This window comes from Glarea lozoyensis (genome assembly GCF_000409485.1).
Source record: "Glarea lozoyensis ATCC 20868 chromosome Unknown GLAREA16, whole genome shotgun sequence".
Taxonomy (NCBI): Eukaryota; Fungi; Ascomycota; class Leotiomycetes; order Helotiales; family Helotiaceae; genus Glarea; species Glarea lozoyensis.
Window position 1 is genome coordinate 1,437,097 of NW_007360990.1, and position 13,315 is coordinate 1,450,411.

The 13,315-nt window shown below is 46.0% G+C and overlaps 1 protein-coding gene across 1 annotated transcript; it reads left to right on the forward strand.

Moving 5' to 3' along the window:
• Positions 1–11,058: 11,058 nt before the first annotated feature.
• GLAREA_07736 (uncharacterized protein) lies at positions 11,059–11,688 on the forward strand (the record flags this gene model as incomplete). Its single annotated transcript, XM_008082423.1, has 2 exons — positions 11,059–11,346; positions 11,539–11,688. The coding sequence occupies 2 exons, from the start codon at positions 11,059–11,061 to the stop codon at positions 11,686–11,688; spliced, it is 438 nt and encodes a 145-aa protein (XP_008080614.1).
• Between the last annotated feature and the right edge of the window lie 1,627 nt (positions 11,689–13,315).

The following is a 13,315-nucleotide window of genomic DNA, read 5'->3' on the forward strand; positions in this document are numbered from 1 at the left end:
CGCGCTGGGCCGGGTCCGCCTAGTCGTGGGGACAATAATCAATATGCGGTGATGTTTCGCTCGTAGGGCGATGTCGAGGAGAAACGGCTGATATGAGCCAATTCGAATTGACTTTGGTTTTGTCTTTCGCGTTCGGCTTTCGTGGGCAAACAGGAGCAGCCTCCACGCGTCGAAACACGTCTTGTTGGTCAAGATGAGGGAACTCTCGAGTTGGGCCTCGTGTTGGTCATGGGCCGGTGCTGAACTTCTGGTGGTTGTGGCTGGCACTGGCTGCTATTGTTTCGACCGCCGCAGTCCTGGGCCCAAACTAAAGGTTGTTGCTTAGGCAGTTTATGTGTAAAGAAGTCCTGCGGAAACAGTAATCGCAGAGGCAGTAATAGGCAGAGGTCGAGTGAATGACCAGCAACCAGGTCCGCTAGTGGTTGGTACCTCTAAAGTGTCGTTTGTAAATCCGGATAGGGATGGATGGGATATGGTAAAGCTTCAGAAGCGAAGGCAATCAATCCGAGAATGGACTACCGATCGTAGGTCAAGGGTGATCCAACGGCAAGGGATGGGCCGTGGTAATAAATAAGTATCTCTTGGATATCAAAATACCACTCGAAAGGTACCGTGGTCGTTGTGAATGCAGTGCAAGAATGGCTTTGGTTGGGGTGGTACTGGACTTGACAAATGCAGGAAAGGCAACGGCAGCTATTATTACTTTAATAAACAGCACTTTTCTCCTCGCTCAGTCCAAGTTCTATTCTTGCATCTAACTCGTCCCCCGTGTGGTACCGCCTGGTTCGTCCTTAGCCCCCTCGACACCTTTCCTCTTCCAGTCATCGTCGTTCTTGCGTCTTACTGTACACCGCTCTACGATGCCATTGCATGGGGCGTTCGTTTTCCAGTATTATCAGATTGTTCACGAGACTCGTTTACAGGGGCCCCGAGGACTTTTATTTGCTTCGCTGGCCAACCCAACAATAGGACAAAGCAGGCCCTCGGCGCCTCGACACGACCGTACTCACCGCCGTCCTTTCATAATCGATCAGCAGGAAATCAACGCAGTTGGCACAATGAAAATGATTCTGCCTCTAGCGTCCGCCGGCCTTTCTTGTGTGCGATCGTGGGGATCGTGGGGATTGACAAAGCATCTATCACAGTAGTGTTGCTTATCTTGTACGTGTATCTTCTGATAGTTCGAGCCCCTGGACCTCCTGCTGGCCATTGGTACAAACCAGGCCACAGAGACAGAGAACGATATTACGATGATTGAGCTTCACTTGAACCGCTTCCTTCTATGCGGCAGTCGAATTTTCGGGATATTAAGCAGCGCGTCATTGTAAAATATGTGGGACAGTGTTTCATACCGTAGAACAAGGATTGCAACGGAACATCATGCATAACTGCAAGATCATTCCAATTACTCCATCTCCGTCTCCTTTTCTCTTATCTTCTTGCAGCGCGCGTCGAGATGCAGAGCAGATTAAGTCACATTGCGCTGCGTTTCTGTTCAAGTACGGCACGGCAACCACGTAGCTCTTTGGTAACGAGACAGAAGAGCGGAAATACACTTAACAGGCTCGGTACTCCATCGAGTGGATGAAAACACATGGAGGGGCAATAATAACGAGGAACCACAGGACTCGTAGGAGGATGCAGATACTGTACCACCACGCAAGTGGACATGCCCAGGCACGTTCGACGTGCCAATTCGTTCGTGTTCAAGAAGGAGCGCCATCTGCTGCAGAAGATGATAGCTCGGATTTCATGTCGATGTTACCTCTAATACGGTTCATGTATCTCGTGTAGACGGATCCCTCGCTCATGCAATGACTTGGAAGCCGCTATAATGAGACTATTATCTGGCGTGGGTTGAAGTCCCTCATTTCGTATCTTTTCCCGAGCAAGAAGCAGAACAGAAGCATGTTCGTTCAGAGGGGCAGGGCAAAACGATGTGTGGGCGCGCCATACCAAGCACTTCGTAAAAAGGCCACGATTTGCAGTCAGGAACATAAGGCAGAGCCCACAGCCAATCAGCCAACTTCATGCCCCTCCTTGTGTCCAGTTGGCCATGTGCTGCCCCTGCCAACCCTTTTTCGGGCTGCAAAAGCAGCTGTTGATCTTGCTGGTGTCGTCACCCAACAGTTGTGACCTCAAAGTCAGTCCACCAGTGCCTGAAGCGAACAACCAAGCGTGCCCAGCTGCGTACGGAGCGGTGCGAGGGGAAGGGGTACGACGTACTGGCGATCGGCTTGCTGTCGATGATTCTGTGTCCAGTACTTTGACATATAAAACGCCTTTTAGGTTTATCAACCGGTAATCTTGTCACGTTTCGACAGCATCGTCTGTTTGGTGTCCACCGCAAACGAAATCAACACAAGCTTCAGAAGCTTCACAGTACCAGGCATCATTCCTGCCGCTTGGCCCACCGTAATTCAACCTGTCGGTTCCGGATACTACTTTTGCTCCCGAAAGAGGTGCGGAGGTTTCAGACGAACACGGGTGACGGGAGTAATCATAGTGCGCTGGTGTGCTCACCATGTGCTTGGGATTCTCCACCAAGAGCGCATTGCGGTAACGGCACAAACGGGAAGCAGACAGCGCAAGCAATTCGAAGTGGTGCCGGGAAGAAGGATGACCCAAGGACAGCGAAGTTGGATAGCATGGTTTGGCCTGTTCATTCGAGAATGGCAGACCAAGGATGGGTGAATAATAATGCGGTGGTTGTCGTTATGGAAAGGAGTCAAGAACGAGCGATTGCGTGCGTGGGAGACGTACCTTAAGCGAGAAAGTTCGAAGGACGCCGCTTAAAGGAGTGCACTGCAGGGAAGCAGAGCGTCAACCCCCCTGTCCTTTACCATTCGTCTGGTTGAGCACGTGCCATTCCCCATACCTTACCTTACCGTTGGACTTGCGCGCCAGAATGTCAGCAAACAAACCTTGTTGCTGTTTGCAAAGTGTCTGCCCGCTCTGCTTGGTGGTGTCGAGAGGGTGACACATATTGAGGTACCATCACACATCCACCACAGGAGCAGCTCACGGGGAACGACAGACACGTCGCACCCGGACGCCTGCCTTCAGCATGGCAGATATTTGCAACACTATTGGGGCGCCCGGGAGGACATATCTCTGGCAGACTGGGACGTGCGGCATCTCAGGAGGCAGAAACGGAAGCGAGGCGACGTTGGCAGGGTTTGGCTGCCGTATCGACGCATCGAAGCTCACTGATCTGCATCGAAGGAAAAAAGAAGAAGGGATGGTCGATTTGTTCCGATGATGATGCCAGGGTTGGTAGGGTTCAGCCGTTCAGGGAGCCCTGCGATTTCTTGGGCACCCGAATAATCTCTCTCTGTCCGAGAGTCTGTCGGCCATCCAAGCAACTTAGCGATCAAGGTCTTGAGAGCATGACCCCTGAAGGTGACGGCAACGCGACAGCGACAGAGGACTCGGCGAGTACGATTGACCAAGCCGGATAGTGGTGCCGTGGGGTCGTAGCGAGCACTTCGAAGTGGTGGATGCTCGAGTTATCGTGAAGTCTGGAGTCTTGGTTTGTACCTTGGGCTTCGAGTTTTGTTTGACTGCGTTGGCTACGGCTGTACTCCTGTACCCGCTGTCGGAAGCAATGAGGGAGCTCAAGCAATGATGAGGCGTGTGTTACATCAATACGGTTCAAGGAGCTATCTCGGACAATGTCGAGGCAGTAGCATCAGACCATGGATAGGCAGAGCCTCAGCGTGTCAGCAATTGTGACACCATCAATGCTATGCCACCTCACCTAGTTGCCTCCGTCAATGTGCAGACGCTGTCGGCATGTCCTCTGCAAATTACTTCTGCTTAAGTGCTCTCTTATGTCGCTAGCCGTGAGCGACATACACTAACTCCTGAACCCATACTTGTCAGTCGAGGGGAGGTACATGAACTTAAGCGTCATGTCCAAATGTCATGCGTGAGCGTGAAATAACCTGCAGAAAACAGGTAAGTGCTGCAGAGTAGTGTTAACCACTAACTAATAGCTGGAAGATCGAGTGGAGGCCAGACCACAATGAACAGTCCTGTCTTTCACTAATAATACCTCTGGAGTACTTCGTATGTTCTACTTGAGGTAACCACCGCAGTAGCGTTTCGCTATGCAAAAAGCGAATTCGCACAAACCGTCTGGCAGACCGCTGTAGTGATAGTGAAATCTTGAATTTTCAGTCCAACTCATTAATAGTTAAATCGGCAGTGAAATGCCTCTTAACGGGCTTATCAGACCGGAGCTGCGATGCAGTACTATCAATAAGCGAAAAGCTAGATTATCTCATCACCACGAGTTCATCCTTCTTCCGCTCACAAAACTTAACCAACAGTAACGGTAACTGATTATTGCCTCAACTGGAAGCCCCACGCTCTCTGTCGACTATTCAGCCATTCTTATAATCATTCTGCATGGCAATCCGTCCCAGTGCCTTCCTTGACTCGACAGACATTCGGTACATCCTGCACCTAGTCTATCTAGGAAGGATCATTCTGCAAGTTGCAACAGCGACCTTGCTCGACCAATTCGATGGGTGTGTCCCACTTTTACAACCACTCAGATCTTCACGAATTGTTTGAAACGCAGCGGTGATTTGCATGAACGCAAGCCAAAACAAACAATCTGAAGCCCGAAATAGCAGCAGCAAGTTTGTGGGGAGAGCACGCGCAAGAAGGCTCACAGGATGACAAGAGCAGTGTTTGAGCTAGAAAGTAAGCAATATCAATTTGAGACTCTTGCAACTGTTAGCCCGGTTCTAAATTGTTTCGTTATCAGCTGTTACGAAATGGACGTCTTTATCTGGTCCGCAAGTACTAACCCCCAACAAGATATATTAACAAACATGGCATTGCTTGTGCGTGGGGGCATTAAAACGAAGTTGCCACAAGCCATGTGAGTACTTCAAATCCACGACACCAAAATAGGCTCGGATCCTTCGATATCCTTGGAACCAGAAAGCGCTTCGTGCATCGGCTTCTAAGACCGTTATGGACAAGCAGATTTATCAAGCAGACCTCTGGCCGCAGGGACATGTACTTAACAGGTCACAAGTCACTTCGTGGGATAGTACCCAACAACATAAAAGTGAGGGGAACCACTTTATAATTTGCGCTCATGAGTGTGGTAAGTTTGAAAAGTCGGTTGAAATGTGTTAGCTGAAGGTGTCAACAGTCAAAGTACCAGAGACAGCACCGTATACGAAGCTCGATCTGTCTGTACTTCCTCAAGTCCTCCTGCCCAGACCATGTCTCGGGAATGTTCCTCATGTTGCACCTCTCAAGTGGCAGAATTCCTCAAGAGGCAAGAGGGGTTTGCCTCGGTGCGAATATTTGCGATGCCAGAGCTCCCAACTCATCGTTATCGCGAGTGCATTTATTTTCCTCTTCTTGTCCTACGTCTGTCCTGCGACGGCTTCAATACATGGTCGGAGACTCTTCTGTTCCTACCAGGTTTTTGTTGCACGGCGTTAGCTCCAGAGCGGGCGAGTCCCGCGTCCTTGGTATCACCACATTGGAATATTGCATTTCTTAGTTATGCTAGAAATACGTTTCTTTGTGGCGAGCGAGTATGAGGCGAGGATATCCTTCTGAGCTCAAGATGGCACGAAACAATATAGCGGCACCATCTTCAACTAGAACTTTGGCGCTACACCGTTGCAACAAGACCTCAATGATTCCTTTCCTATCGTTACCCGTCTTCTCTCTGGCCCAAGCTTAAATGGTGTCCGGTTGAAATCACCGGAGAACAGCCCTGCAAGAAGCTGCACAAACGTGTGTTTTCTTCAGGTGCGGCCCGGAGGCGTGCGCCTTGCGCCAGCTTCCTTTCTCCACATTCTTGTCGCTGGGTGCGGCAAAGTGCATCTTCATGATATCGCTTGGAACTCGACGGAGTTACTCTCTTGACTTTCCCAAAATCACCATACGAGTCCCCTCCCCTGCATTATCTTTGCTTCTTACCCCTCATCTCCTAGTTAGACAATCAAGCTCGCTTTCTCAATCTATACCACATGCACATCACTACCACAAGAGAAATCCGATATGTCGTATTCGCTCAATCTGTGGTCAATTAAGCAAATCCTGAAGGCCACCACTACCTTACTTAGCATCGTGGGCTGACAAACGTTGCAATTTGTCCCATAGTGACCAAGAGGGTCTAACCTCATACCCCGCAATTGATCTTCGATCGAGCAGGTATGGGTTGCAGAACCGGAATCATGGTTAATGCATTCATGTTTGAACTTCTATCGTGTTCTATATTTCTCGGCATTGATATCCGTAGCAATTCACGTCCGGACGAATCCTCTCTTTCATCTCGATCAGTCACAATTGGCGACCTATTTTGCCATTTTCTAGGCTTCAATTTGCCTTATTATGTGTTTCTCTCTGATTTGATCATGGTCCGATTGTGTCCAGTTGTGGCCTGCCTGTCTCACAATTAGCATCTCACCTTATCCCGCAACGTTCAACACCCTTCAAACGCAATTTCGTACTTCCATGATCATGTTTGTTTGCTTGTTCAGCCGCACCTGAATTATGCAAGTGATCTCGATTTACTCCACCAAATGCATTCGAAAGTGAGGCTGTTCGGTCACCCCGCAACGCGAATGTGTTTGTGATGCGAATAAATAGAATTGCATGATAAACGGGAACCGACATGAGTTGCTTGCTCCTCGTTTCGTCTGACAGAGCAGCAAAGTTGTCGTAGTGGATTCTCTAGCATGTGACCTATTTTATGATGCTGTACCTGATCACTAAATTCCCAGCTACTGCAGTGTCACAGTAACATTGATCAAAGAGACGTTAATGTGAGGCGGAAAATGACTTGTCCCTGAGTCCCATCTTACCACCATCGACTACGGTTACGCCCTGATAAGAACCGTGAGCAGAAACCTTGGAAGACGTGGTATACAGGTGTTCCCGTGTTACCAAATTCTTCAAAGAAAGAGGGGCAAATCCCCAAAAGGAATTTGACATATCAATGCCGAGAGACCAGGCAGTGCCCATTCAGGCTCGGCCCTCTATCCATTACCTAGTTGATGCTCAATTGGATAATTGGCAAAGCTGCAATTACGTTCCAACAGCGTTACTTCGTACAGCATGCATACCTAGTCAAAAAGACGCCACCAAAAAGACTGATACATCGCGGGGTAAGGGACAGGGAGAACAATAAGGAAGATATCACTCCAGTTGTGTAGTGCCCAACAAATGGACAAGCAATTTGCTAGGTTTCACTATTCTACTGCTTCTGAACCGGGGTCCTATTTGGAAGATAAGCAATCGTTGTGTCACTGAAGTTGGGGGTCATCCATTGCTGTTTTCATCCAAGTCAGAGGACGGGATATCTCAAGGCTTGCCATTGATCAAGATCCTGTATCAGCCACGTGATGCCATAGTTGGCGTCTTCCGCGCTTCTTCTTTAATTCAAAATCCAGGTACCCACCAGGATCTCATCAACCTCATCAAGATCCAGAACGCTTTCTAGGTAAGTCAGCCCTGTTACCATGGTTCCGTCGCTGCCTGGAGTTACACTCCGTGACGTACTTCACTGATGAGAAGTTCCTTTTGGGGACCCAGGACATGCAAATGCAATGGTAGGGCAAATCTCACGTGGGATTGATACTCGGTCGCCTCGGTATGCCGATGGGATATCGCGGTAATGGAATATCTTCGTACAGACCTCGGGGGGTACAAGATTTGCCCTGGTAGGCGATGTTGACTATGTCACGTGGTTCCAACATTTTTGGCAAATTTGAGACTTCTTATTTGTCTCGTCTTTTATGCGGGCTTGTGGAACGGAAGCCTGATGAAGATATGGGAATCAGCTAATGGCTAGCAATGATACTCTGCTATCTATTCTTGATTCTTCAATTGATGGATATTGGTTGAAAATGTAAGCGTGGATTTATTTGACGTATCGACGTATTGACTCATCGTTTTCGCTTATAAACATCGTTTTAAGAAATATCATCGAGATCTTCTTGTTCGCTTACCGCTGAGTTTCAATTAATTGATGTTGCATGACTTATTGAATTTTTATTTGTATACTGTTGCATTGCAATCAATTATAAGCTGACTACATCAATGGTTCTTGCTATAATTAGATACATGGAGGTAAAAGATACTCTGCAGCAGATGGAGTTATTTTCCGTGTATTGAATTTCCGAAGTGACTTACCGAGATTTATCTAGTTATCCTTTATAGATATTTGAATATTCAAGAGTTGGAAAAACGTGACGTATTCTCAATTCTCTTGATTGACCAATACTTTGTCACACAAGACATAGAAACAAACATCCGCAAACAAGATCCCTCCTTGCGGTAAATGAGATAACCATTAGTCTGATGGTCAAAACTTGATATTTCTTCCATAAAGTTAAGATAATCTTGTTTATTGTGTCTCTCCTTTTTTAGTAATATGAGGTTGTCGAATTCTGTTGAGATGCAATTAGAGTTTAGTTGAAAATGCTTTCCCATTTTGAATTGTACTTCGCTTCGTAGACTAGTTTGGTAAGAGGTTCTGCCAGTTTTATTTTATTCTGCAAGCTGTTTTGAGACGCTTTATTGGTTGGACACTGTTCTATAAAGTCTCCCGGATATCATTGTGACTTTTCTAAATCTTTGAAAGATGTTGAGCTGATGGATATTCTCTTTAGCAGTAAGGCAATATGAAAGCTACAGGACGTTGCTCTGTGTTATTCGGTATAGTAATATGTAGGTTGGTGATTGGCTACTTATTGTTCTTCAATGTACTACGGGATAAATGGTTTCGGGATACTTCAATGCTTGAATGAAATTTGACTAAATGGCATCTGAGCGACGTCTTAACTCAAAATACTATTAATTTGGTTCTTCAATTTTAGACTGTTGGATTGGATCTAATCTCAAGGTGTTTTGTAGAAAGAATTTCACATGAATTCCGTCTGTTCAAGCTCATGAAGTATAAAAGATACATCTATTAAGCGATGTAAACTCGCTCTACTGCCATTCTAATTCAAGACTGACGGGACACTGTAGAAGCATATTGGCATCAGGCAACCGCCTACCATTACACCTTCTTTAAGGAACATATTTGTCCTTATTACAGGATAGAATATATATGTATCTTCTCAAATTTCTTTGGCAAATATAGGGGTTTGGGTATGTTACATCTACCTCGAACGTAAGAGCATGTCTGATCAGCTATGTAAGAAGTTAGCGTATAGCTAATTGTATCTTGCTTTCTGACATTGAATATCGTCATAATTTTGCAGAGTGTAATAAAGTGAAGTTGTGGCGCAGTTGCTGTCGTGGGGCAACTTAAGTTCTATCCTTGATGTAGATTGCAAATTTGGAATGCGGTACTTGGTGGTTTTCGTGTTTTAAGTCGTGGAAGTCAAGGTAAAAGCAAAAAGTTTGTGGTGTTGATTAACTGAGGTGGTGAAGGTTACGTTTTTAAAACGGCAAGTTGTTCGATTTTGAATTCTTGCTCTATGTTAGTGAATTATGTTGGTTTCGTGTAGGCTTTGAGGCTGAATTATGAAATTAAAAAGGACATTTTTTGTTTATAACTGGAATTGAGTAGTATCCATCAAAATACCAACGGGTATTACTTAAAGTGTATATCGTCTCGTAGTAGACAGAACAAGTTGTAGTCGAAACACGATATTTCTTTAAGTAAGTTAATGAGATATCGTAGGGTTAGTAGGTTCCGGAAATTATTTCGATTAAATCAGACTTCTTGAGCTCTATTTTAAGTCGACCCTTCCAGTCTAATGATTAGTGGATAGATAATTGACACTTATTTTGTCCTCCGCGAGATCGTCTACTTTGCTCGCTACTACACTCGATTGACTTTTTTGGTGAGGCCATGAATCATATTAGCACATTTATTAGGTGCGTAAATTATTAATTCAGTAGCAAAATAAGTCGTAGATTGTTACTATAGTGTACTAGATTGCAGTGTAGGTTCCAAGTGGTGGTTGTAATTTGCGTGTTTCTACGTTTGTCGTCTAGCAAAATGCAACCCATCTCTTGTTCAGATTTATATTAGCGATGACAGATACTTGTTTTGTGGCTTTACCTAAGCTTACGTTCCATAGCCTATGTAGTTCCTAATTCTTTCGGATTGTGGTTTTTTCTTTTTCTATAGTTCGATTTCAACGTCTAGATTTACTTCAGCATTCAGCTACCAGTTATCATATCAAACATATTTCTCCAAACAGTTATCGGAATTGGTCAGCGACATGTCCTCAGCAGCACAACGAATACTGCGTTTGTAACAAACATTCAATTCACCATGTCACCATTCAAAATTCTACATCCATAATTGTACTCTCGTGATGACGTAGAAGTTTCTGCTAGCCGATGTCGGTAGCCCGCGGCTGCCCTAAATCTCTTGTAGCTTCTGTCAAATTAGGCGGTAGAGGATACGAAGTCGTATTGCCAGGTTTTAATTCTCAACGTCCTCTACTATTGCTCCTGCAGAACATAACGACGATCAGAAGCAATCTCGGTTAGCCTGAGAATATGTACGAAAGTACCTACGTACCTGGTCCTAGCTTTTCTTGGCCTCCCCCCTTTTTGTTTAGCGAGACATGTACCTCTTCGGGTTGAGTGAATAGGAAGGTCTGTACCGCATACTAGGGCGAACCTGGACATAAATCAAAAATGGCAGAGAACGGTCAACATCTTGAATTATCCAAACTCGCTCGTTCGACTCATTATCTCGTGGCACATCACTTGGTATGACGTTTAACCTTTAGTCAAGAGATATCAAAAGAGTTTATCTATCGTAAGACACTGTATTTAAGCTCATTCCTATCGCCCGGTTGAACAAAACTTTCCTTGAAACGTTGCTTGATCATCCCACTCCTGGGGGATCAAAAGACTGGATTTGCCGAGCTGCCCAGTATTCCAGGTTATACTTGAGCCTTGAACGCCTATCGCTTAGGCACGTTTTATGGGGGTCTTCGTTCCGGTGTACAGTATGTAGCATATCATGAAGAATGCGAGGCACAGCGAAATGTTAGGGAGGAAAATTAGGTATCTCTTCGTGTTACGACAGCTATAACTTACAGCATGTCGTACAGCAACGCTTCCTACGCCTTCGTATCACGTACGGCTTCCGATACCATGGACTACAGACCGGAGAACTGCCTTCAAAGCACCTCGTACTCGTGCTACAGAATGCCACGCCTCTTCCTTCCCGGCGCAGAGGCCCTCCAATGGACACGCCCGAGCCGTAATGGTTGCGTGGAAAAAGACGAAAAGTCTTACTGGATGTGTTGGCTTACCGTCATGCACTCCGCGTCAAAAAGGCTTACCCCTCTTCCCTGTCATGACCTGCTGTTCACCCTGTTTTCATCAGTGAGTCCCGAAGAACGGCTGGCGCCGACCCACAACATCGGTATTTTCAGGGTTTCTGTGACTTGGTGGAGGGAACATCATCCCTATCGATTATTGGGAACTGCTACAGATTATTTCAAAGCTGATCTACAAAGCACCTATATGCAGTGGAAGGCAGTGCTGTGCTTCCAAAGGCTAGTGCTAACACTCTAGTCCGGGCTCCCTCTTGGTACCGTTGTTACTCATCTGATCACCCCTGATGATGAAATGTCTACGCTGACTACATTGAAATACTCTATAACTAGCAAATGCTCAACTATGGATATCACGGCGTCGAACTCCCAGATTCCTTCCAGTCAGTAAGCAAGGTGACATTCGGTGCGTAGACCAACCAGTCACCACCCGAATCCAGAAACTCCGTACCTTCACCCGTCGCAAACTTCCACGCTCAAAATCACGCAACACTATCTTTACCCCTGACATACAAAATCAGAGCCAAGTCTCGCGTTTCAGAGTATATCTGAAGTGGTGTGTAAGTCACACCTTAAACACATCTTTAGGCTACAACTCCCTTTTACCTACGATACCTCGCGTCCCTCGCGTCCCTCGCCGGCCTTCCTCCATGTCTTACTCCAGGGTGGATACAATATATAGAGAGCCCCTATCGCTCTTCAAAGCTCATCATTATCTTGTTCGGTATCTGGTTTCCCCACGCTCATCCATCTGTTTCGGGCCCACGTGCCATCGCTTAATCACCTCACAATTCAGCCTGAAGCTGCAATCTCGATATCAGGAAGTTGGAAACTTCACGATAACGATATCTTCCTCTTCTTTCGCCGAAATAACACTTCAAAATGTCAGTATACTGGAAATGTTGTCAGTGCAGACACCTACAACTCGATGATGGCGGTGTCCGCTGCAACGCTTCACCTTGCAAGCACGACCGTTGTGTGAATTGCGAACTTGTTGCCGGAGCTAGTTTTACATGGCCAGGTGGGGGGCAGCTTTGTCAACCAGTAGGCTATCCTGCATTCTTGAGATGAGGGATTCTGACATTTCTAGCACTTCTCACTCCCTTCACCGCATGAAACGACGTCCGAGCTAGAGGATATGAGCACATGGGCATGAGACGTTGTTCGAAGTCGGCATTCTGATTTGTTGCGTTTGAGCGAGATCTTTTCAGCCCTATGGTAGACGCGGTGAGATTGTGTAAGAATTTTACGTGTTTCGCATGAGGATGTTCTGTTCTGGGTGTCTTCTCCGGTTCGGCCTTCAGCTCTGGTAACTTAAAAATTGATTTCAATAAATCCATTCCTTCAGTGCTATGTATCGATATCTTCAAGAAACCTACGACTTCGAAAACCTGCTGCCATTTGCTGACTGAATTGTAGCACTGTATCACGAGAATAAAACAGCTACGGGCTAGTATGTCCGTTTTTGGTTTTTTCATTCTAATATCCGGAATCGCGACTTGTTAACGAGTAAGCTGATATCAACGTGAGGTGACACATGTTATTGTCTTCATTTTCAGGGGGGGGGCTACATATAAGCGAGGAGCAAGGTTTTGCAAGAATGATCGAGTACGGAACAAATAGAAGGGGCGAGAAAATGGATACGAGACTGCACTCGTAACGCATTCTACCTGATCTTCCGCTACTTTAAAGATTCATGCTAAATCCATAAAGAATTTTAGGTACATTGTATCCTCGGGCATCGCGAACAGGACCTAGTATAGAATAGTCTTGCAACTTTTTTTCTACGGTTGCATTAAATTTCAGGTTTCGAACGCCATGTAAGCCGTAGTACCTGATTTTGTGAGACCCTATGGAGGTTAGAAGTTCGTGAGAATGTTCGCCATACCCATATTCGGAGAAAATAGAATAAGCAGCAGAATCTCCCGACCATTCGGTACTTCAGTTAGTTACGAATAGCGGGTAACCTTAAGTATTTTTTTTGATTCGTTGATCTTGAACCAACCAAAGAAAGAAAT